Source organism: Lithobates pipiens, unplaced genomic scaffold (genome assembly GCF_037356315.1).
Source record: "Lithobates pipiens isolate NorthernLeopardFrog02 unplaced genomic scaffold, aLitPip1_a1.2 Scaffold_8, whole genome shotgun sequence".
NCBI classification, from domain to species: Eukaryota; Metazoa; Chordata; class Amphibia; order Anura; family Ranidae; genus Lithobates; species Lithobates pipiens.
This window is the reverse complement of record NW_027507903.1, coordinates 339,946,665-339,971,777: the sequence shown is the minus strand read 5'-3', so window position 1 is coordinate 339,971,777 and position 25,113 is coordinate 339,946,665. Positions and strand designations below refer to the sequence as shown.

The 25,113-nt window shown below is 42.7% G+C and overlaps 1 protein-coding gene across 4 annotated transcripts in view; it reads left to right on the top strand.

The window, feature by feature from the left end:
* The window catches only part of ARHGAP26 (Rho GTPase activating protein 26), a 724,944-nt gene that overhangs the window by 148,751 nt on the left and 551,080 nt on the right, over positions 1–25,113 (top strand). For all 4 annotated transcript variants that reach the window (XM_077473114.1, XM_077473113.1, XM_077473112.1 and 1 more), the window contains exons 2-4: positions 586–681; positions 5,263–5,324; positions 21,279–21,350. In XM_077473114.1, the coding sequence (XP_077329240.1) occupies positions 586–681; positions 5,263–5,324; positions 21,279–21,350 (230 nt within the window). The remainder of the gene's footprint in view (positions 1–585; positions 682–5,262; positions 5,325–21,278; positions 21,351–25,113) is intronic.

Genomic DNA, 25,113 nt, shown 5'->3' with positions numbered 1-25,113 from the left:
GTAAACAAATCATGCATTCTGTATGCAGGCCAACTAATCCGCCGACCAACGGATTGGCAACTATTTTTATTATCAATTCTAATCGGTTAGGTTGAATAGTTGTTTCAGCCCTACTGTACTTTTTTGTTGATGCGTGTTGTGACTCAGTACTGCATCACAGTGACTAGAACGGGAAATAAAAAGGTCAATATGTAACATTTTAATAAAGTTTGAGGAAAGAAGGTGGCGGCCCTGTTTTCAGTCATCAGCTCCTGAAAGCGCGCACACCAGCGCTTACGTGGCTTATCTACAAATCTGTACATTAGATGTAATAATTTGATTAAGCAAGCATGTAAACGTGTGACAATAATGTCAGAGTTGAATTTGAGTTTAATAAGATCTCAGATATTTCAAATGTTTCTAGTATTAGCAAACTTCCTCTGGTGTGAACGTAGGAAATTTGATTTAAGTGTAAAGAAATCCATTGATCATATCAGCAGGATTTCTTTACAAACCTATTAAACATACTGTGCTCGCAGGCAGTGTGTAAACGGCTTTATTATGTTCCTCTCTGCACATGTCTGAACCATTTCTCTTTCCCTACAGCTCTGTCATCCGCAAAGAGGAAATTTGCTGGTTCACTGAATGAATTCAAATTCCGGTGCATCGGCGATGCAGAAACTGATGATGAAATCTGCATTGGTAAGTGAAGTCTGTGCTGTGTATTGGGACTTACCTTTTTACGTGGTCTCTGAAAGGGTTCCAACAGATTTTACATGAAGAGCTAGTTATTTCCTGCTTGACGTTAATGCCACTGCGTTCAGAAAGCCAAACTTAACCTAACTGACAGGCACACTACTCACTCGGTAAATTAATCTAATCTGCCTGTTGATTCCTGTATCTGCGCCCTAGTGTGCCCATTTCTGTGTGTATATCAGTCAGGCTAGTGCTTGTTCTAGAACCCTGGACTCCAGCCTATGGCCTGGGGGCCACATGTATCCCTTTGCCACTTATTGTGTGGCCCTCGGGGGCCCCATGCAGACAGTAGTCTGTTTTACCTTGCCTGGGTGCTTGCTCAGGTCAGTAAAGATAATATATTCTTTAGACTGGGTTCCAGTAGTTAACACGGACCTCCACCCTAAAGTGGAAGTTCCGCTCATCGGAACCCTCCCCCCCTCCGGTGCCACAATTCAGGGGGAAGGGGGTGCAGATAACTCTATAATCCCGGTATCTGCACCCACTTCCGGGAATAGTTAGCCGTAGATGCCCCACCCCCCTGTTGTGTTGTGGGAAACGCACAGTTCCCAGGACACAGCAGGGAGCAGTCTCATTGCGCTGCACGACTCACGCATGCGTAGTAGGGAACAGGGCAGTGAAGCCGCAGCGCTTCACTTCCCGATTCCCTGACAGAGGATGGCGGTGGGGGCAGCTTGTATTTAGATGCTAGCTTTTAATATTTTTTGTTTTAAGGTGCAGCTCCTCTTTAAGTGGCTCGTTTTTATTTCTTTCCCATTATCTTACTTTTTTGTGCTACCAATCTTTTTTCACTTTATCTGTTTTTCTCCGAGATCTGTTATATTGGACCTTCCTAAGAAAAATATCAAATGTGGCATAAATAATTTCGTTTTTGTAGTAGCGTTTGTCAGTGTTTTAAATTTTTTTTTTTTTTTTTTTCTGTTTAACAAATCTATACTCCCACAAAATCTTATGGCTCAAAATAGCTGATAAACGCTGAATAGCTGCATTTTTAAGCTTTTATCAGAGTTGGAGCATTTTTACTAATTCTGAGTTTTTTTTTTTCCAGCCAGAAAACTCCCCTGCCAAAAAACGCTGATAACAGCCTGTGTGTGCATGGACACATAGGATACCATGTTAGGGAGTTTATTGGCTGCAGAAAAAAACACCTGAAGCCAAAAACAGCAGCTGTATTAGCAGTGGTCTCCAGCAGTCTTACGTGGTGCATCTCTCTAGTTTGACTCCCCAGTCTCAAAAAACTGTAGCATACCCGTAATCTCCTTTTTGCCTGCCTGAGAGTGTTTTGTAGCATTACATTCACTGCATGTTATGTGCAGCCCTTTGGTGATTACAAGGGTTGCACTTGTGCTCCCCTGCATCAAGACGGTCGATGACCACTGTTCTAGAGAGACAAGGACACAATCCAGCAGCCTCAAAATGTATGGAGTTTTACTTTTAAGGCCCGGTTCACACTGATGCGATAATCGCTCTGACTTTGGAGCACTTGTTGCATCAGAAGTCTGACCCCATTCTGTGCAATGGGCCCGTTTTAATCGGTGTGACTTGAGTCACTCCAACTTAGACAAGGGTTCCTGAACTACTTTTGATCCAACTTTGGTACGACTTGCATTGACTTCTGTTAAAGTAGTCGCATGCAAGTCATGCCAAAGTCACACTGGGGTCCGACTTAAAAGTTGCATGCCTTTGAAGGCAGCAGTGGCGGCTGGTGCTGAAAAATTTGGGGGGCCAAAACAAACTAAAAAATACTTGAAAAAAATCATCATTTGTGCCCATGAAATGCAGCCACTGTGCCCATCATATGCAGCTGCTATGCCCATAATATGCAGCCTCTGTGCCCCCCTCCTCTCCCCCCCCCCCCCCGTGTTCACTGTCTGACCAGCACTGACCCATCCTGGCGGCTGACAGCTTCGAACTGTGTGACATGCAGCGGGTCAGATGATGGCTTCTGCATCTTCCATGCTTCTCTGTCCTCCCGTGCGTCTCTCCTCCTGTTCAGTTAGGCATCCAATCGGAGCGCCTGTGCCTTCAGCCATCAGGTGACGGGTATTTTCTAAAACACCTGGGTGGACTGTGAATGCAATGCTCTGCGCTCTAAGTCTACTTTTTTTTTTTTTAAGCCTATTAGAGCCTCTGGCTCTAATCAGGTGCTTCAAAAAAAAACACCCTGTAATTCTGGAGCTCGGCATCCGAAAAGGGTACGGATGCCTGAATAGGGGGTAGCTATAGCAGCCATTGATAGATTCATACTATGCATGAATCTATCTATTTTACATAGAGGGGGGTGGCGTGATAGAGGGTGTGGCGCCCATGTGCCCTTAATGGACTGACGGGCAGTGTAAACCCAGGCTTAAAGAAATAGGTAGCATGGCACTCATAGCCTCCTTCTGAAATGGCTTTTTGCCTTCCTGCCATACACATCCTCTGTTTTTTACCATCATTAAGGAAAGGGTTTGAGCTGACTTTATTGCAGATTCCTATCTTTACCTATTCCTATCTTTGGGATTTGACTTCTATGCACTTATATTAGGCACGCTGCTACAAGGAGGATGTGCCTTCACTATCACCAATTATCATTATTAGTGACATTAGAGGGACAGCTGCACTCTTGGCAACCCTTTAGGTATACAGTAGTCTTAAGCTGGCCATACATTATACAATTTTCTTCTTCTATTTTCTTTAGCTTTACCTCCATCTATGTAGTGCAAAGGCCTGCCTGATTACATACAAATTGGAAGTGTTTAGGTTTGACCTCATATTATATGATTTTGGTAAATCTAAAGGAAAGTTACAAATTGTATAATAGCCAGCCTTAGAAAGTATTGAGCCAAAGAAAACCCTATTGCAGAAAATGTATGTAATTAGGCTTTACTCGTGTGTTATGGTAGATAGACCAGCAAGCCCCCCCCCCCCCCCCCCCCGAACCATACCAGGCCGCATGCTCTCAACATGTGGGGGGTGGGGTGGGTGCTGTTGGGCATGGGGCGACCCTGCGCCCCCCCACCCCAAAGCACCTTGCAATAGCCCTGGCCTGCGGGTGGGGCACTTATCGGAATCTGGAAGCCCCCTTTACCTTGTACCCCTACCCGTTCACGAAAAGAAAAAAAGCGTCAAAAATAAAACAGTTACACAGATTTTTAAAGTAATTTATTAAGTACCCCTACCCATGCACCTAAAAAGATGTCAAAAATATAACACATTACACAGGTTGTTAAAGTAATTTATTAAGGCACCTCCGTTGTCACTTTCGGTCTCTTCTCCCCTCTCCGGCTCTTCTGCTCCTCCGCTGACGTCTTCACCCCCTCCGGGTCTTTTCCCCTGATGTCTTCTAGCCCTCTCTGGTTTTTCTCCCTCCTGTCTTCTGCTTCTGCTTCTCCGCTATCTTCTCGCTCTTTTGCTGGGTCTTCTCCCTCTGTTCTTCTTTCGATGTTGACTCGATGCTCTGTCTCTCTAATGCCGGGTGCATGGCGTGCCACTACTTATATTGGCATGGGGCGGGGTCACTATGTGATGTCATCCGGAGCCCCCCCCTTCTGACGTCACCACCTGTGGGCATGCCTATATAAGTAGTGGCACACAGCGTACTCGGCATTAGAGCGGGAGAGAGCGTCAACTTTGGAGAAGACCAGACTTAATAAATTACTTTAAAAATCTGTGTAACTGTTTTATTTTTGACGCTTTTTTTTTTTTTTGCCATGGAGTTCCTCTTCAAGGTCATCAGAGCACAAGTCGCATGCCGAAGTCAGATCAGTCAAGACGGTGGTCCGACTTTGATCCGACTTCAGTGATATTCAATGGGCTGAGGTAGGAGCACAGTCGGACCAAAGTAGTGCAGGGAGCATTTTCAAAGTCGGCCGACTTGTCTCGGACCAGTTAAGACTGCTCTCATAGGGAAACATTGATTTTCACACGTCATGCGACATGAGCTCCCAATGTCTGTGCGTTTGTCGTACCAGTGTGAACCCGGCCTTAAAGATGATATTGTTAGTGTTGATTATTCTGATGTTCCTTTGCTGCATGGGACCACACATCTTGACAGCATTCCCTTTTCTATATTGCTTTTGTAGATGAGATCTAGCAAATAACACTTGTCAGCTATACGTGATATGGTTTCATTTGTCATTCTCTGCACAAACTTGATTGAACTATACAATTAAGTGCTAGTCTATTTAAAGTGTCCCCTAATTGTTAACAAAATCAGCATTTTCCCTTCTGACCTGCCTTCTCAGTATATCCTAGCTGGGTAGGTCTGAAAGCGGAGAAAGTCATAATGCACTGGGAACCTTCTCATTGTAGTTTACATAGCAATTAAAATGTAAGTTTTAAGTAGAAAATGATAAATAAATGACAATAAGAGTTTTGTAATATTGGGAGCCCCCCCCTCATTTTCTCTCTAGAAATACACATGGAAACAATCCCAGTAGCAAGTCTGCTGACATTCATACAGGAAGCTATCTGTACTGCTGCTGTATGCTGACATCCCTTGCGGCGGCACTGTATTGTTCTAATTTCCTTCCATTGCTTCTCCAGCCAGGTCTCTGCAGGAATTCGCTGCTGTACTGGGCAATCTTGAAGATGAACGGATGCGGATGGTAAGTGGTCCCACTGACACAGGATGTTGACAAATGGCCAAACATAATTCAGCCTAGCAGGTGTGTCATGTCTCAGAACTTGCACTATGGCCAGTAAATAATTTCAATTCCAGGGCCATCAGGTTTGTCATATTGTTAGTCATTACAATGGGTGTTTTTTTTTTTTGTCTTTTTATTAATATTATTATTTTGGGTACTATATAGTGGCGTCAATTTACATATACATTCACATCAGGCCCTGCTCCCAAGGAGCTTGCAATCTAAGGTCCCTAACTCACATTCATACATACACATACTGGGGCCAATTTAACCAGAGTGTCCTGGTTGGGATTCGAACCAGCAACCCTTTTGCTGCTAGGCAAAAGTGCTAATCACTACACCACTGTGCTGCCCTGTACTGTACATTAAAATAATAAAATGCAAGCTAAATAATTTATATGATAAATATGAGCAGCCAACAGTATATAGTATGCACAAAGATGAAGTTTAGTCAGATGTTCTATTTTTTTTCCCCTGTAGCTGCAGTCACAACACTTACCTGTGATGATGCGTGTTCCATGTAGTACAGGCTGCTGCTTCATCTAGAAATCTTCTCTGCAGCATGCCTCATCCTCTTCCTTGTGCTAAATTTCCTTGCACTCAATGTGAGACAGACAATTCCATAGCTCAACTCGCCAACCAGTCTGCTGGCCAACCAAATGAACCTGTCTAACCGTCTGTTAAAAGCAGGGGTTTAGTTAGCACACATTTTCAAACGTATGTGAAAGCTGTAAGGCCTCTTCATGGCACCCTGCGTTGCTTGCAGTCCTAACATTGGAAGCGCATTCATGGAATGGAGAGATGTGGGACAAGTGAGCCTGGAGGCTGCCCTAGCCCCCTTAAAGGAACAGGAGCTCCCTGGACACCCAGCAAGCGCACAATTGCCATGGGTGTGGGCAGTGGCCTGTTTTTTGTTCCTGTTTGTTTTATATGGTCCAGGGACACACTGGGCACCTTTGCTGCCATTGTGCTGTTACTGGGTGTCCAGTGTGCTCTATATTTTTACACACACATGAGCTTTAATGGCATCCCAGTCTTAGTCCGTAGGATTCAATATTGAGTTGGCCCACTCTTTGCAGCTATAACAGCTTGAACTCTTTTGGGAAGGCTGTCCACAAGGTTTAGGAGTGTGTCTATGGGAATGTTTGACCATTCTTCCAGAAGCGCATTTGTGAGGTCAGGCACTGATGTTGGACGTGAAGGCCTGGCTCTCAGTCTCCGCTCTAATTTATCCCAAAGGTGTTTAACGGGTTGAGGTCAGGACTCTGTGCCGGCAACTAAAGTTCCTCCCCCCCAAACTCGCTCATACATTTCTTTTTCAGACCTTGCTTTGTGTACTGGTCCAAATCATTTGGTGGAGGGGGGATTATGGTGTTTTTCAGGGGTTGGTCTAGTTTCAGTGAAGGAATCTCTTAAGGCGTCACCATACCAAGACACTTTGGACAGTATCGTGCTCCCAGCAGTTTGGGGATGGGCGGTGGTTCAGTTATCCTGACTGGGAGTCATATGACGTCCAGCAGAATAAAATGCCGGTGCGCCCGTGGGGGAGTGCAGTGCGGCGATCAGTGGTGCCGTGTGCCTGGTATTGAAGTGGTTAAAGAAATAATACAAAAATAAAATAAATAATAATAAATAACCCTAATGCCTTCCTCTGGATCAACTGTGGGTATAGGATTGTGTATATAGGATTGTATAATTTTATTTTTCCCCTTTTTATTGGTTGAACTAGATATAAGTGTGTGTGTATATGTATATGTATATGTATATGTATATGTGTATATATATATATATATATATATATATAATGTATGTATGTAATCCTAACCCCAACCAATAACCATAATACACCCAACCTTAATATTAACCCCTAAGCTAACAAAATAAATAAAATATACCCCTAACCCCGTAACAAAAAAAATTCTTAAAAAAATTCATAAATAATAATAAAAAAAGGCTGATGATGAAAAAGCTGAAAGAGTTGAAAAACAAAATGATGAAACCAATAATTTCCTCTATTGGCTAATAAAAAAAAAAAAGACAAAGCTCAGAAAAGCTTTAAAAATGCTGTATAAAAAACTTTCAAAAACATGACGCTCAGTTGTGAATGCAGCCTTAAAGCTTCTGGCCAGGTGCGATTTGGTTTTCTATACGTTATATTAATTTTTGGGAAGGGGGAATAGTTTTTTATATTTTTTCTTTTAATACATTTGAATTGGTTAGTGGTGGCAGGCTGTATCAAGGTAGGTTGTCATTTAATCCATATTCTATTTGTACTTTGCTTTGTCAGATATGTTGTAGTAATGCCCTGCATTCCAGGAAACAATAGATCAGTATCTGTAATCAGGTCTGGGCTATAATTGACATCTTGACTGATCTCTCATTGGACTGATGGGATATCCTGTCAGTGGGGAAAGCTTTCCAGATGCCTATAATGATGTTAAAGTTAAAAGATTAGGATGATGTTAGAAGTAAAAAATGGGAAGAAGCCTTATTGGTATCTGATGATTTGGGATCCCACGTTTCCACTAAAGCAGGGATAGGCAATTAACGGACCTCCAGCTGTTGCAAAACTACAAGTCCCATCATGCCTCTGCCTCTGGATTTCGTGCTTGTGGCTGCCAGTTTTGCTATGCCTCATGGGACTTGTAGTTCTGCAACAGCTGGAGGTCCGCTAATTGCATATTCCTGTACTAAAGGTTTGAAGTAACTGAAGAAAAAAAATGGTAGCTTTAGTTCTTTTATCAAAGGGTCATATCAGAAGTATTTTGCCAGGAATAGAGGTAAAAGATGAGATACACTGCTTTAAAAAGTCATTATTTTGCAGCTTATTGGAGACGTATGTTTTTTTTTTTTTTTTTTTCCCCTCTGTAAGCAGCACTGTGGACCTGTTGCTTTAGTCTAGATTACTAGTGACCTCTATAGATGATGGTGATGATTGCTTCCTTTTATTTCTCCACCTCTAACTTGTAATGCCTTGGAGGTTCAGATCAAGGCACCAGAATTTTGCAGAGCACAGAATTAACCAGTACCATTTAGTATATACATATTTACCATAATGCACTTGTCAGGTGGTATGCAGACTTAAAGAATAAGAGATGACAGCACATACAGTCAGGTCCATAAATATTGGGACATCAACGCAATTCTAATCTTTTAGCTCTATACACTACCACAATGGATTTGAAATTAAACAAACAAGATGTACTTTAACTGCAGACTTTAAGCTTTAATTTGTGGGTATTTACATCCAAATCGGGTGAAAGGTGTAGGAATTACAACAGTTTGTATATGTGCCTCCCACTTTTTAAGGGACCAAAAGTAATGGGACAATTGGCTGCTCAGCTGTTCCATGGCCAGGTGTGTGTGTTATTCCCTCATTATCCCATTTACAAGGAGCAGATAAAAGGTCCAGAGTTCATTTCAAGTGTGCTATTTGCATTTGGAATCTGTTGCTATCAACTCTTAATATGAGATCCAAAAAGCAGCCACTATCAGTGAAGCAAGCCATTATTAGGCTGAAAAAAAATAAAACAAACCTATCAGAGAGATAGCAAAAATATTAGGTGTGGCCAAATTAACTGTTTGGTACATCCTTAACCACTTCAATACTGGGCACTTAAACACCTTCCTGCCCAGACCAATTTTGAGCTTTCAGCGCTGTCGCACTTTGAATGACAATTGCGCGGTTATGCTACACTGTACCTAAATTCATTTTTTTTCCCACAAATAGAGCTTTCTTTTGGTGGTATTTGATCACCTCAACGTTTTTTATTTTTTGCTAAACAAATAAAAAAAGACCGAAAATTTTGAAAAAAATATTTTTTTGTTTCAGTTTCAAAACTTTGTAAATAAGTATGTTTCTCCTTCACTGATGGGGCTGCACTGAGGGACACTGATAAGGCAGCACTAATGGGCACTGATTAGCTGTCACCAATGAAGTGGCAATGATGGGCACTGATAGGCGACACTGATGGACACTGATAGGTGGCACAAATTGGCACTTATAGCTGGCACAGATGGGCATGGATAGGCAGCACAGATGGGCATGGATGGGCACTGATAGTTGGCATGGATGGGCACTGATATGCAGAACAATATCGCTTTGTTTTGTACTGATGGATGCCAATCAGTGATGCCCATTGTGGGCACTGACTGGCATCCCTGGTGGTCTAGGGTGGCATACCTGGTGCTGGGCATCCCTGGTGGTCTGGCAGCGTTCCTGGTGGTCCAGTGTGGGCATCCTTGGGGGGGCTGTGCTGATAATCAATCAGCACAGACCCCCCCCCTGTCAGAGGAGCAGCCGATCGGCTCTCCTCTACTCGCGTCTGACAGACGCGAGTGAGGAAAAGCCGATCACCGGCTCTTCCTATTTACACTGTGATCAGCCGTGATTGGACACGGCTGATCACATGGTAAAGAGTCTCCGTCTGAGACTCTTTACCGAGATCGTAGTTGCGGGGTGTCAGACTGACACCCCGCATCAAGGATCGCCGCTATGTGTGCCCCTGGGGGCACGCAGTGGCTCAAAATCCTGAGGACGTCCTATGACGTCCGGTCAGGATTTTGAAACCACTTTGCAGCCATCATTTGACAATTGGTGGGCGGCAAGTGGTTAAAAAGAGAGAACGCATCGGTGAGCTCAGAAACACCAAAAGACCCGGAAGACCACGGAAAACAACTGTGGTGGATGACCGAAGAATTCTTTCCCTGGTGAAAACACCCTTCACAACAGTTGACCGGATCAAGAACACTCTCCAGGAGGTAGATGTACAGTGGTGTGAAAAAGTGTTTGCCCCCTTCCTCATTTCCTGTTCCTTTGCATGTTTGTCACACTTAAGTGTTTCGGAACATCAAACCATTTTAAACAATAGTCAAGGACAACACAAGTAAACACAAAATGCAATTTGTAAATGAATGTGTTTATTATTAAAGGTGAAAAAAAAATCCAAACCATCATGGCCCTGTGTGAAAAAGTGATTGCCCCCCTTGTTAAAACATACTATAACTGTGGTTGTCCACACCTGAGTTCAATTTCTCTAGCCACACCCAGGCCTGATTATTGCCACACCTGTTCACAATCAAGGCATCACTTAAATAGGAGCTGCTTGACACAGTAAGGTCCACCAGAAGATCCTTAAAAGCTACACATCATGCCGAGACCCAAAGAAATTCAGGAACAATTGAGAGAAAGTAATTGAGATCTATCAGTCTGGAAAGGGTTATAAAGCCATTTCCAAAGCTTTGGGAATCCAGCGAACCACAGTGAGAGCCATTATCCACAAATGGCGAAGACATGGAACAGTGGTGAACCTTCCCAGGAGTGGCCGGCCGCCCAAAATTACCCCAAGAGCGCAGCAACGACTCATCCAAGAGGTCACAAAAGACCCCACAACAACGTCCAAGGAACTGCAGGCCTCACTTGCCTCAGTTAAGGTCAGCGTTCATGCCTCCACCATCAGGAAAAGACTGGGCAAAAATGGCCTGCATGGCAGAGTTCCAAGGAGAAAACCACTGCTAAACAAAAAGAACATCAAAGCTCGTCTCAATTTCTCCACAACACATCTTGATGATCCCCAAGACTTTTGGGACAACATTCTGTGGACCGATGAGACAAAAGTGGAACTCTTTGGAAGGTGTGTGTCCAAGTATATCTGGCGTAGAAGGGACACTGCATTTCAGAAAAAGAACATTATACCAACAGTAAAATATGGTGGTGGTAGTGTGATGGTCTGGGGCTGTTTTGCTGCTTCAGGACCTGGAAGACTTGCCGTGATAAAAGGAACTATGAATTCTGCTGTCTACAAAGAGATCCTGAAGGAAAATGTCCGACCATCTGTTCGTGTACTCAAGCTGAAACGAACTTGGGTTCTGCAGCAGGACAATGATCTTAAACACACCAGCAAGTCCACCACCGAATGGCTGAAGAAAAACAAAATGAAGACTTTGGAGTGGCCTAGCCAAAGTCCTGAGCTGAATCCTTGAGATGTTGTGGTATGACCTTAAAAAGGCCGTTCATGCTCGAAAACCCTCTAATGTAACTGAATTAGGACAATTCTGCAAAGATGAGTGGGCCAAAATTCCTCCAGGACGCTGTAAAAGCCTCATTGCACGTTATCGCAAACGCTTGGTTGCTGCTAAGGGTGGCCCAACCAGTTATTAGGTTTAGGGGGCAATCACTTTTTCACACAGGGCCATGATGGTTTGGATTTTTTTTCACCTTTAATAATAAACACCTTCATTTACAAATTGCATTTTGTGTTTACTTGTGTTGTCCTTGACTATTGTTTAAATTGGTTTGATGTTCCGAAACACTTAAGTGTGACAAACATGCAAAGGAACAGGAAATGAGGAAGGGGGCAAACACTTTTTCACACCACTGTATGTGTGTCAAAGTCAACAATCAAGATAAGACTTCACCAGAGTGAATACAGAGAGGGTTCACCACAAGATGTAAACCATTGGTGAGCCTCAAAAACAGGAAGACGAGATTAGAGTTTGCCCTACAACATCTAAAAAAGCCTTCACAGTTCTGGAACAACATCCCATGGACAGATGAGACCAAGATCAACTTGTACCAGAGTGATGGGAGAAGAAGACCAAGGAGAAGGAAAGGAACTGCTCATGACCCAAAGCATATCGCCTCATCAGTGAAGCATGGTGGTGGTAGTGTCATGGCGTGGGTATGTATGGCTGCCAATGGAATTGGTTCTCTTGTGTTTATTGATGATGTGACTGCTGACAAAAGCAGCAGGAGGAATTCTGAAGTGTTTCGGGCAATATTATCTGCTCATATTCAGCAAAATGCTTCAGAACTCATTGGACATCACTTCACAGTGTAGATGGACAATGACCCGAAGCATACTGAGAAAGCAACCAAAGAGTTTTTTAACTACTTGACCACTGGTCACTTAAACACCTTTAATAACCAGACCAATTTTCAGCTTTTGGTGCTCTCACATTTTGAATGACAATTACTCAGTCATGCAACACTGTGCCCATGTGAAATTTTTGTCCTTTTTTTCACACAAATAGAGCTTTCTTTTGGTGGTATTTAATCACCTCTCGTTTTTTTATTTTTTGTGCTATAAAAGAAAAAAGACCGAAAAATTCTGTAAAAAAATGAATTTTTCTTTGTTTGTTATAGAATTTAGCAGATTAGTAATTTTTCTTCATACATTTTGGCCAAGTTTTATACTATTGCATATCTTTGGTAAAAATAAGTACTAATTGGTGGATATTATTAGGTCTTTGTGAAAGTTATAGAGTCCACAAGCTATGGTGCCAATATCTGAAAACTGAAGTACTGACGGCCTATTTCAATTCTTGAGACCCTAACATGCCATAAAATTACAAATACCCCCCAAATGACCCCTTTTTGGAAAGAAGACATTCCAAGGTATTTAGTAAGAGGCATGATGAGTTTTTTGAAGTTGTCATTTTTTTCCCACAATTCTTTGCAAAATCAAGATTTTTTTTCCCCACAAAATTGTCATATCAGTTTATTTCTCACACACAGCATATGCATTAGGGATGTACCGAATGGGTTTTTTGGTGCCGAAACCGATACCGAAAATGAAAAATACACTAGGCCGAAAACCGAAACCGATACCGAAACAGCACCAAAACCGAAAATGGCTTTTTTTATATATTAAAAAAAAAAAAAGATATATAAAATCGCCTTATATAGTATTATTCATTATAGTATTCATATTCAACTGAATCATTAATTTTATGAATAAAAGAATAGTCCAGTAATGGAAAATAACAGTACTTTAATAAAGCAACCCAAATAAATTGGACAGTGGACAATCATAAAATCAAATAAAATACAAAATTAAATGATAAATTACTACCGCATATCCTACAGTGTAGACTGCAGTCAGTGCACATTGAACCATAACAAAATAAATAAAAAAAATGAAATAAAATAATATAAAAATAAAACGACTAAGACTAAGTCTAAGAAGACTTAATGTCTTAGACTTTATTAATTTTCAACTTAAACCAGAAGAACTAGTAGTAATTCAGTTATCTCTCCCTAAGGTGTCAGCGGCTGCATGTGCGATAAAAGTGTATGTATGTAGCTGCGGGTTACACACACAGTCATACAGTAGACCACACTGTTTTCCGGCCCCCGGGTATGAGCAGAGACATCCTGGAACACAGTCTACAGTCTGGTCTACAGCAGCGGTGTTCGGGCAATCACAGCAAGCAATGTAGACTAGTCTGTTTCTGGAAGTCTCTGCCCATATCTGGAACACAGTGTGGTATAGTGTATAGTACTGGAATATGTAGACAACCACAGATACAGGACATACAGTTTTGCACATGCAGCGGGCTGAAAGCTTAGGGAGGGACAATCAATGACTGACAGTTTTGTCCCAACAACAAACTATGAAGAATAACAATGGCAGAAGGCTGTTATTCTGTTTCACAGTAATGTATAAGTATGCTAAATGCAATAATATTTTCAACCTGAGAGAACTGTAGTAATTTATTTTTTCCCCCCTAAGTTCTCTCCCTAAGGTGTCAGCGGCTGCATGTGCGATAAAAGTGTATGTATGTAGCTGCGGGTTACATACACAGTCATACAGTAGACCACACTGTTTTCCGGCCCCCGGGTATGAGCAGAGACATCCTGGAACACAGTCTACAGTCTGGTCTACAGCAGCGGTGTTCGGGCAATCACAGCAAGCAATGTAGACTAGTCTGTTTCTGGAAGTCTCTGCCCATATCTGGAACACAGTGTGGTATAGTGTATAGTACTGGAATATGTAGACAACCACAGATACAGGACATACAGTTTTGCACATGCAGCGGGCTGAAAGCTTAGGGAGGGACAATCAATGACTGACAGTTTTGTCCCAACAACAAACTATGAAGAATAACAATGGCAGAAGGCTGTTATTCTGTTTCACAGTAATGTATAAGTATGCTAAATGCAATAATATTTTCAACCTGAGAGAACTGTAGTAATTTATTTTTTCCCCCCTAAGTTCTCTCCCTAAGGTGTCAGCGGCTGCATGTGCGATAAAAGTGTATGTATGTAGCTGCGGGTTACATACACAGTCATACAGTAGACCACACTGTTTTCCGGCCCCCGGGTATGAGCAGAGACATCCTGGAACACAGTCTACAGTCTGGTCTACAGCAGCGGTGCTCGGGCAATCACAGCAAGCAATGTAGACTAGTCTGTTTCTGGAAGTCTCTGCCCATATCTGGAACACAGTGTGGTATAGTGTATAGTACTGGAATATGTGGACAGCCACAAATACAGGACATACAGTTTTGCACATGCAGCAGGCTGAAAGCTTAGGGAGAGAGAGATATAGTTTGGCCCAACAGCAACAAACTATGTATGATGTGTGTGACTGTGTACAGTACTAAAACTGGAGATCTCTTAAATTGAAGAAGTGCAAAAACTGTAGAACTACTACAATGAACAAACAACTAATGGCAGTATGGCACAACTAGACAACTGGAACATACTGGTAGTCAGTCATACTATGTTGTATGTTCCAATTGTCCAAATAGCACAGTCCAATGCCAATTCATTTACTATGTTCAACAACATGGTAAAGGAATTGGTCTATGCTACGGATTTATAAATCTATTTCAGTATAAGTGGCAGATTTAGCTTCAAGAACAAAAGTTGCTCCGCTTTCTCACAGGAGAGACGGTTTCTCTTCTCGTCAAGAATATGAGATGCTAGACTGAATAGTCTCTCACTCTCTGTACTGGTGCTTGGGGCAGATAAATATCTGCGTGCAATCTGTGCAAGCAAAGGAAAACGTTGTTTGTTGATGCGCCAGTACACAAGGGGATTGTCACTTCTGGCGATAGGCTGTTCAGCTAAATAAATGTCCAGCTGTTGGGTAGCTGCACTTGTTGTTGCACTGCTATGGACCGGGGTGCATTCATGTAAAATTTCTTCAAACATATCAGATATGGAGGGAGCGTGTTCCTCTTCACTTGTATGCAACCGTTTCTTCTCACGTTCCTCTGTGCTACACCTCAAAACTCCTTCACCGGATGCTTCCACCACCTCCATTTGTGCCTGTATCATTTCCCGTGCACGCTGCTTTTTCTCAACATTAAAATAATGCTCTTTAAATCGAGGATCTAGAACTGTTGCAATGCAGTACAGAGGGTTGGACTCGGTGTCTTGAAACCGGTTGGTAACAGCCTCCAGTAGAGTGGTTTTAGCCGTTTTTACGCCATGGTCTGTTTCTATCTCTTTTCCTAGCAGACGCTTCAGTGCGGCAATCAAGGGAATAACTTCAGAAATGGAAGCATTAGTTGAGCTTATTTCTTTTGTTAACTGTTCAAATGGAGATAGAAGAGACAAACTATTTTCAACTAACATCCACTGATGTGCACTCAGTGTTGCCGGCAGCTCGTAATCTGCAATGTATGCAGCTAAAACACGCTTTTGTTCAAAAAGACTTTGCAGCATATAGTAGGTGCTGTTCCAACGAGTCGCTACATCTTTCTGCAGTCGTTTCGGTGGCATTCCAAACTGTATCTGCAAAGCTTGTAATCTGGAATAAGCAAGTGGAGAATGCTTAAAGTGACCCACAATTTTTCTTCCTTTTGATACAATATCAGATATGGTGCGCTGACTCAGCAATCCTTCATTCACAGCCAATTGCAGCGTGTGTGCCATACACGGTATGCTTTTAAGTTCACTGTCCTCCATTGCCTTTGCCATGTTCCGCGCATTATCTCGTACAATCAAATGCACTTTAGACTTCTCAATGTGCCAAGTGTCAAGCATGGATTTTAAAGTGTCAGCTATTGCTGCTGCAGTATGTGATCCAACAAACTCACGTGCGTTAAGTAGGATGTTTTGCAATTGAAATTTGTCATCTATCCACTGCGCTGTCAGGCTAAGCATGCTCGTTGGACTGACGTCTGAACTCCAAATGTCGGTAGTAAAACTGATTGCTATGATGTCGGTAGTCATGAGCTCTTGAATGTGTTTTCTAACACTGCAAAACAATTCAGGTAGACAGGTATCTGCAAAGTAGCGTCTGCTTGGTAGTGAGTAACGCGGCTCAATATGTTGCATAAGCCTACGGAATCCAATGTCCTCCACAACAGAGAATGGCTGGTCGTCTAATTCAATAAATTCCATAATTTTATCTGTTATGGCACGAGCTTTGGGACTGTCACTTGCAAATTTTTTAACCTTTTCAAAGACCGTGGCCACAGATGGTGTTGAGCCTGAGTCACTTTTTGGAAGTGGCACTGTTTTCTTGTAATCTGAATGCTGAACTGGATGTCGTGTTTTCAGATGGTGTATCAAACCTGTTGTTGAAAAATGCCTTGGCACTGTACCCCCTCTTGAAATTTCTGCTGAGCAAAGACTACAGATTGCAAATTTGGGGTCTTTATCAGAAACTTTAAAATATTTCCACACTGCAGACATGGTCCACCTTTGCTGGTAGCGCAGAATAATAGCATAGAATGATCTATAGTGGGAGTGAAATCTGAGGGGGAAAAGAAAAAAAAGGACGAAATTAATTTTAAAGCTAAACCCCAGGAGGCAGCTTTAAAAAATAACAAACTATCACTTTTTTTTTTAAATGCTGCAGCTCTTGCCATGCAAGGTAGTTAATATGTCTGCACTGCAGTACCGTATATACTCGAGTATAGGCCGACCCGAGTATAAGCCGAGGCCCCCAATTTACCCCCAAAAAACTGGGAAACCTATTGACTCGTGTATAAGCCGAGGGTGAGATATGCCTGTCCATCCCTGTGTGTGTGTCCATCCATCCATCCATCCCTGTGTGTGTGTCCATCCATCCCTGTGTGTGTGTGTGTCCATCCATCCATCCATCCCTGTGTGTGTGTGTGTGTCCATCCATCCATCCATCCCTGTGTGTGTGTCCGTCCATCCATCCATCCATCCATCCCTGTGTGTGTGTCCGTCCATCCATCCATCCATCCATCCCTGTGTGTGTGTCCATCCATGTGTGTGTGTGTGTGTGTGTGTGTGTGTGTGTGTGTGTGTCCAGCCTACCTGTGTCCCCAGCCTCCGTCCGGTCCCGAGCCTCCGTCCGGTCCCGTCCTGTCCCGAGCCGAGCCTCCGTCCGGTCCGGTCCCGTCCCGTCCCGAGACTCCGTCCGGTCCCGTCCCGTCCCGAGCCGAGCCGAGCCTCCGTCCGGTCCCGTCCCAGGATCACCGCTCTTCGTCGGCGCCCATTTTCCTGTTCAAATGCCGCGCCTCCCTGTCTGTGATAGGCGGAACACAATTTCCCAGCAGTCTGTGTTCCGCCTATCACGGCCATCCTTTCATCCTCGTCCGTAGTACGAGGATGAGCGGATGTCCGTGATAGGCGGAACACAGGCTGCTGGGAAATTCAGTGTTCCGCCTATCACAGGCGAAGGCGGAGCCGGAGGCGCGGCTTTTGAATTAGAATAGAATGGCCGCTGTCTGTCTGCTCGACACGCTGATCGAGCGGGCAGACAGCGATGACTCGAGTATAAGCCGAGGGGGGCACTTTCAGCCTCAAAAAAGAGGCTGAAAATCTCGGCTTATACTCGAGTATATACGGTATATATCCTGACTTGTACCAAAAGATAATATAATTGCACTGATTAAATTTCATTGCAAATGGAATGGATTGCTTGCATGCAAATTGCAATTGCAATTTCATGCTATATTTAATTTTTTGGGCGCTATTCTGCAGTATAATATAATACTATAACTTCATGTGCTTGTTGTACAATAAAATATATAATATATATATAGTTGTTAAATATAATATATTATATTGCGTACTGTCTGTCATGTTTTAAAAAAATTATAAATCATGTCATGTAAGTGTGCTATACTATACCAAATGACAAATTCAATGACAACAAGGGCATACATTTTATAGTATACTAGTACTACAGAATAATAAATAGCATGCCATTCCATTTCAAATCAGTTTACATTTTTTTTTTTGCTACATCACGATGTACTGTAAGACATTTAATTAATACCATACTGCATGGCACAAAAGGCACAAAAGGCGTAAGTAATACATGTTGTTTGACTGCTATGACAGTTTCAGTAGTATAGTAAAATAAATTAGTTGGATTGTTTGGCAGTTTAAGGCAAAAGGGCAATGCATTGCTCACCAGCGAATAGTAGTAATGGTAGCCATCCAGGAGGGACAGTGCCCAGTGCCCACTGTTGTACTTCAGTATGTGCAGCCCTCTATGAAGCCGTCTCGGGTCCCAGCAGCGTCTCTCGGGTCCCAGCAGCGTCTCTCGGGTCCCAGCAGCGTCTCTCGGGTCCCAGCAGCGTCTCTCGGGTCCCAGCAGCGTCTCTCGGGTCCCAGCAGCGTCTCTCGGGTCCCAGCAGCGTCTCTCGGGTCCCAGCAGCGTCTCTCGGGTCCCAGCAGCGTCTCTCGGGTCCCAGCAGCGTCTCACAAGCACAAGGAGCGTCCGCGGGGAAGGTGCCAGCGTCTCAACAGGGAACGTGCTTACGAGTGCGGCGTCTTATCCGCGAGGAACGTGCAAGCCGCCCACAGAACGAGTGATGTCATCCGAAGTTTCTCCCACCGCTACTGCGCATGCGCGATTTTCGGCGCCATTATCGGCAAGAATTCTCTTTCGGCAAAATGCCGAAAAGGCCATTTTCGGCCGATATGTTTCGGCGGCCGAAATTTCGTTGCATCCCTAATATGCATACCACAAATTACACCCCAAAACACATTCTGCTATTACTCCTGAGTACGGCGATACCACATGTGTGAGATTTTTACACAGCATGGCCACATACAGAGGCCCAACATGCAGGGAGCACCATCAGGCGTTCTGGAGTACCCAGGACAATTCTGACATTTCTCTCCTACATGTAAAAATCAACATTTATTTGCTAGAAAATTACATGGAACCCCAAAACATTATATATATATTTTTTTTAGCAAAGACCCTAGAGAATACAATGGTGGTCGGTGCAAATTTTTATCTCACACGGTATTTGCGCAGCAATTTTTCTAACACGTTTTTGTGGGGGAAAAACAGTTTTGTGCTTAAGAAAAAAAAAAAAAAAAACAGTAAAGTTAGCCCAATTTTTGCATAAAGTGAAAGATGAAGTTATGCTGAGTAAATAGATACCTAACATGTCACTCTTCAAAATTGCACACGCTTGTGGAATGGCGCCAAACATCGCTACTTAAAAATCCCCATAGGCGACGCTTTAATTTTTTTTTACTGGTTACATGTTTTGAGTTGCAGAGGAGGTCTAGGGCTAGAATTATTGCTCTCGCTCTAACGTTCACGGCGATACCTCACGTGTGGTTTGAACACCGTTTTCATATGTGGGCGGGGCTTACATATGCGTTCGCTTCTGCATGCGAGCACATGGGGACAGGGGCGCTTAAAAAAATTTTTTTATTTATTGTTCATTTTACTTTATTTTAGTTTGACATTTTTTTCCCCAAAAATACATTTTTGATCACTTTTTTATTCCTATTACAAGGATTGTAAACATCCCTTGTAATAGGAATATGGGATGACGAGTCCTCTTTACAGTGATATATGGGGTCAGTAAGACCCCACATCTCACCTCTAGGCTGGGAAGCCTGAAATAAAAATTAAAAAATAAATAAAACATTTCTGGCTTTGATCGTATTGGCGAGTTGGTAGAAGCACCGGAGGGCGGCGAGGGGGGCGTCTATGGCTGGGTATTGCAGGGTATCACCGAGTATGGCTGGGTATCTCCGTGTATGGCGGGGTATTGGCAGGGTATTGGCGTATTGCAGGGTATTGGGTATTGGCGGGGTATTGGGGGGTATTGCAGGGTGTTGGCTGGTATTGCCAGGGTATGGAGGGGTTAAATTCGGTGAGCAGCGATGTGGGCACTGCAGATGCAGCCCACAGCGCTGCTGACACTGATCTTTCCCCTCCGCTGTACCGATCGGTACAGAGAGGGGAGGGAGGAACTGGTGTCATATGACGCCGGTTCGTTTACAAGTGATCACTCCGTCATTTGATGGAGCGATCACATGGTAAACAGCCGCGATGAGCGGCCGTTTACCGTGATCCGTGATGGACCCGGCGCTCACGGCGGTCACAGGTGCTCTCGTGTGCGCGCGAGAGCAGAATTCTGGGAGGCCGTTAATTAACGGCCTCTCAGAGTTAAACAACCGCCCTGAAGCCGTTAATCGGCTATGGGCGGTTGTTAAGTGGTTAAGGGAAAGAAGTGGAATGTTATGCAATGGCCAAGCCAATCACCTGACCTGAATCCAATTGAGCATGCATTTCATGATGAAACCCAGCGTCTGGTGATGTCTTTGCGTTCCAGACTTCAGGCTGTAATTGACTGCAAAGGATTTGCAACCAAGTATTAAAAAGTGAAAGTTTGATGGATTATTGTTAATCAGTCCTATTACTTTTGGTCCCTTAAAAAGTGTGAGGCACATATACAAACTGTTGTAATTCCTACACCGTTCATCTGATTTGGATGTAAATGCCCTCAAATTAAAGCTGAAAGTCTGCAGTTAAAGCACGTCTTGTTCGTTCCATTTCAAATCCATTGTGGTAGTGTATAGAGCCAAATAGATTAGAATTGTGTCAATGTCCCAATATTTATGGACCTGACTATAAATAGAAGTTTCAAGGGTTTTTTTTTTTTTTTTATTATTTTTTTTATATTGTCTGGCCAACACTGGACACTTATGTTGATCATGAAATTCATGGAGCGTGTATCCTTCCTAAAATACGGAAGTTTAGTAGCAGCTCTGCCTAAAAGTAGGTAGCATGCTGTCTCCTATAATATCATTTGATTTCTCTTTTTTTTTATAATGGTTGGGTTAGGGTGAAATCTGTACAGTGGAACAATCCTATTTCTATGTACAGCTCATGTAACATTTTTTCTGATTTATTCGTTTACTAATGTTTGCATTCATTTTTATAGATTGAAAATGCTGGAGAAGTTCTCATTACACCTCTTGAAAAATTCCGAAAGGAGCAGATTGGCGCAGCCAAGGTAACAAATACACATAGCTGGATGTGTACTAACTTTTTCTTTACAGAAGTTTGTATAATGAGAAGAACCCATGAAGAAACGTATGACTATAAATGTTGGACTGCACTGGACACCCTGTCCCAGCTTTTTTTTTAGCATAGCATGTTACGATGCACTACACCACATCACATAAAACTGCGGCGCATAAAGATGAATAAAAATAAATTTTGGGACATTTCAAAAAAGTAAAAAAAAAAAAAAAAAAGAAGAAAATGTTAACTGTCCAATCCCTCATTACAATGCATCCCACTGCTATTTCACAGAGCTCACAACTGGCCGCACTGTTAAAGCATGCTATTGGTGTGAATGAGCCCCAATCTTGATCCTTTAGATTCCCCTGTTTTATCTTTCATGTTGGCTTTCAGTAGTCACCAGAGCATACTTCTCTGCTACCACCAAAGAAGAATATTTGCAGAATTTGTGTCCTTTCTCAAATGATGTCTTAAATAGCAAATTCTGATTTATTGGCACTGTTGCACCCGGGAGCTTGGCTGTTAACTGAGAGGTTAAGTGTTAGGATATGTGATACCTGGAGATCATGGGGACTTGCAATTACATTTTAGGTAATTTTATACTAGAAGCCATTTTTTCCTTCTCCATGCACTGGTGAATTAAGGCCATGGGTAGGACTGTCTGCAGTAGTTTGGTATACCACAAGCCAGCCTTGAGCTGGATCAAAGCCACACACAGAAGTTTGGTATTGAAGTCTGAAAACAGAATAAATAAAGGAGTTGATTGAATAAATAAGTTGATTGAAGATTAAGTTATCCAATCACATGAAAAGCAAATTCCTAATCAATTCCTAATCTGATCATTATTGTGTATTCAAAGTTAATTCATGCACAGTTTAAGTGAAGATTCTTAACTCCTGCAGTAAATCAGTGTTATTGACACTATTTCAAATTAATGTTTTATTTGAAGCAAACAGAAAAATTGTAAGTCGGCCCCCAGTATAACGCCTATTATTCTCAGCAGGCCCAGTTTACCAGTGTCCTAGGAGAATGGAAGCTCACCCATTTTTTGGCTTTTTGGCTAAAATTTCTGTTCCTTGCTTCTCAGTAATGCTTTGTGGACCCTGTGGGATGGCTCCTTTTCTCACCAGTCTGGGGCTAAGGTCTAACTTTCATTCTGCATATCATTGTCAGGGTGCCTACCTTGCACCCTATTCCTCCTGTCACATTGAATTTATGGGATCAAACTCTAAAGGTCTTCATTGGTCTCAGAGATCACTTCCAACTCCTTGTGGGCTGTTGGGTTGTACTATTACTGTACATTCTCGGGTGTGCCTTGCTAACTAAGACTGGTTGTCTGGTTGGGCCACACTTTTTAGTACTAGAGTTACTATTCCTAAGAACTTTGGGTGTTAAGGCCTTGATGCTTTCCTTGTAGACAGACTGATCTTTTTGTCTAAAAATTTTTTTTGGACCGCATCAGGTTGTGGATCCTTTCCTCCTTGTTTGTGAATGTGTTGTTGTTCCATCTGTTTGTGGTGGGTTCTGAAGGATCAGCTTTTCACATGTTCAGGTTCTATGTTACCTTCCATGTGGGGTCATTTCCCTCTGGTGGTAGACTTTTCCATCCTTGTGTGGAGCATCAGGTTGGAGTCTTCATACTCTTCCCTTTGGTCAGGTTACACTGACTAGTAGAGGTTCCTTCATTCATTTCAACAGGCCTAGAGAGCCTGTTAGTGGTTTTTGTTGAGTTGCCCACCCTCATTTGAGCAACTTTTGGGCATCCTGACTATCTGAATTCTTGTGTCTCTCATTGTTTGAGGAAGAAAATTAGATTTTTCTACATACCTTAAAATGTATTTCTTTAAGTCCATTGACTGACACAGGTCCTGCCCCTCTGTGTTTTTGCTTTATTGCTTTGCCACGAAACTGATGCCTGCTGGGTTGAGGAGGAGTTTTACTGGGACCTGGCTTTCAATTTTTCTGTGCCCTTTATGGACCTAAAGAATTTGATGTTATTTGAGTACAAAAATCTAAAAAAAAATTCTGGTCCTTTTTATATTGGAATGTGCCACAGGAAATATGAAATAGGTTTTCTGTTGGAAGTATGAATTTAGGAGCATTTATTTGTAAAGAGGCTATAAAATTGGTGATCTTGGTGGTATGTTCCCAGTTACCAACTACTCCTGAAGCATGTTCATGGTCTCTGACCTTCTTGTGCAACATCTTTCCAGTCTCTTGTAGTATATTTATGCTCTGACATCTCCTGTTGTATATATTCATAGTCTGACCATCTCATATAGCTTGCTCAAAGGCTCTGACATTCTTCTGTTGCATGTGTGCAATTTCTTATTTCCTGTAGCATGTCTATAACTTTTTACAGTCTTCTGTAGCACAGCTTGTAACATGTAAATATTACATGGCCTTTTGATTATACCAGAGGCCACACTTGATGACCTACACTGCTTTATATGTTTTTCAAGTAAGTAGATATGACATTTAAATAGGACATATGTCAGCATATCTGCATTCTCCACCTTAAGAAATATCTATGCATACTGGTATATTTATTTTACATGTTGGCCCATGTGATGGCACATAATGCCCATTTATATTCTCTTCCACTTTATTATTTCATTTTAGAGCTGCAATAAAATAGGATTATGATTTCTGGCTGTTCATTCATGGTTGTACAGGCTATAAAAATAAGTGCTTGTCCCATATGACACTAAACATAATTTTGGGCTTGCTCATTTTACACTCTCTCATCAGTTGTAATAAAGTGCCATACTCTATATATATATATATATATTTCACTTTTTTTTTTTTTTAAACTATAATCAAAAACAGACTAAAGTCCTTTTGACATATATAAATCCAACGACAGTCCAATTGTGCTCTCACTTAATAGAAAATTCAGCACCCAGTGCTCCGTGAACACAGTATCTTCCAATTTCTTGTGACAAGTGCTTATCCCACACCTATAGCAATGCCTGCTCACAGCAAATGATCAAACGCTTATCTCGTAAATCTCTTCCGACAGATATTACTTAGCCCAGGCGGAAATCTCCTTACCTCTCTGTTCCAGGGACTCTGGAGCTTCAATCCATCTCAATCCATCTCCTCTCGCCCGTTCCCCAGTATATTATATGTACCACAAAGACAACGACATAGTGTTCTCCATTTAAAACTACTTTCATTTCCCTTACTATTAAAATGCATTTACAGGATTATAAAAACAATGTGCATATGGTATAATTTGCCAGCCAGCTCACCACTCAGAACTCCAGCACGGTGATGGCGTGACGTCTCAGGCTCAGCTTCACCCTCCTACACGTATTGCACCCCTCCTATTTGGGCTTCTTCAGTAGGTGGGGAGCTGAGAAATCTGAGCCGTTAAAGGGGTTGTAAACCCTCATGGTTTTAATGCATCAAAGTGAAAAGCCTTCTGTAGTGCTGCAGCCCCCCCCCCCCCCCCCCCCGTTTTACTTACCTGAACGCTATCATCCTCCGTCCGGGAAAGAGCACAACATCTGGTGTCTTGTGTCCTGATTGGATAGATTGATAGCAGCACAGCCATTGGCTCCCGCTGCTGTCAATCAAATCCAATGACGCAGGGCGAGTCTGCTTTCTGTGAATAGACTCCGGGAGCGTGTCCGCACGGGTGTCCACCTAGGAGAGCGCTTCTCCACCATGGACACTTAATGCGGGCGGGAGCCAGCAGCGATGCTGAGGGACCCCAGACGAGGAGGACTGGGGCCACTGTGTGCAAA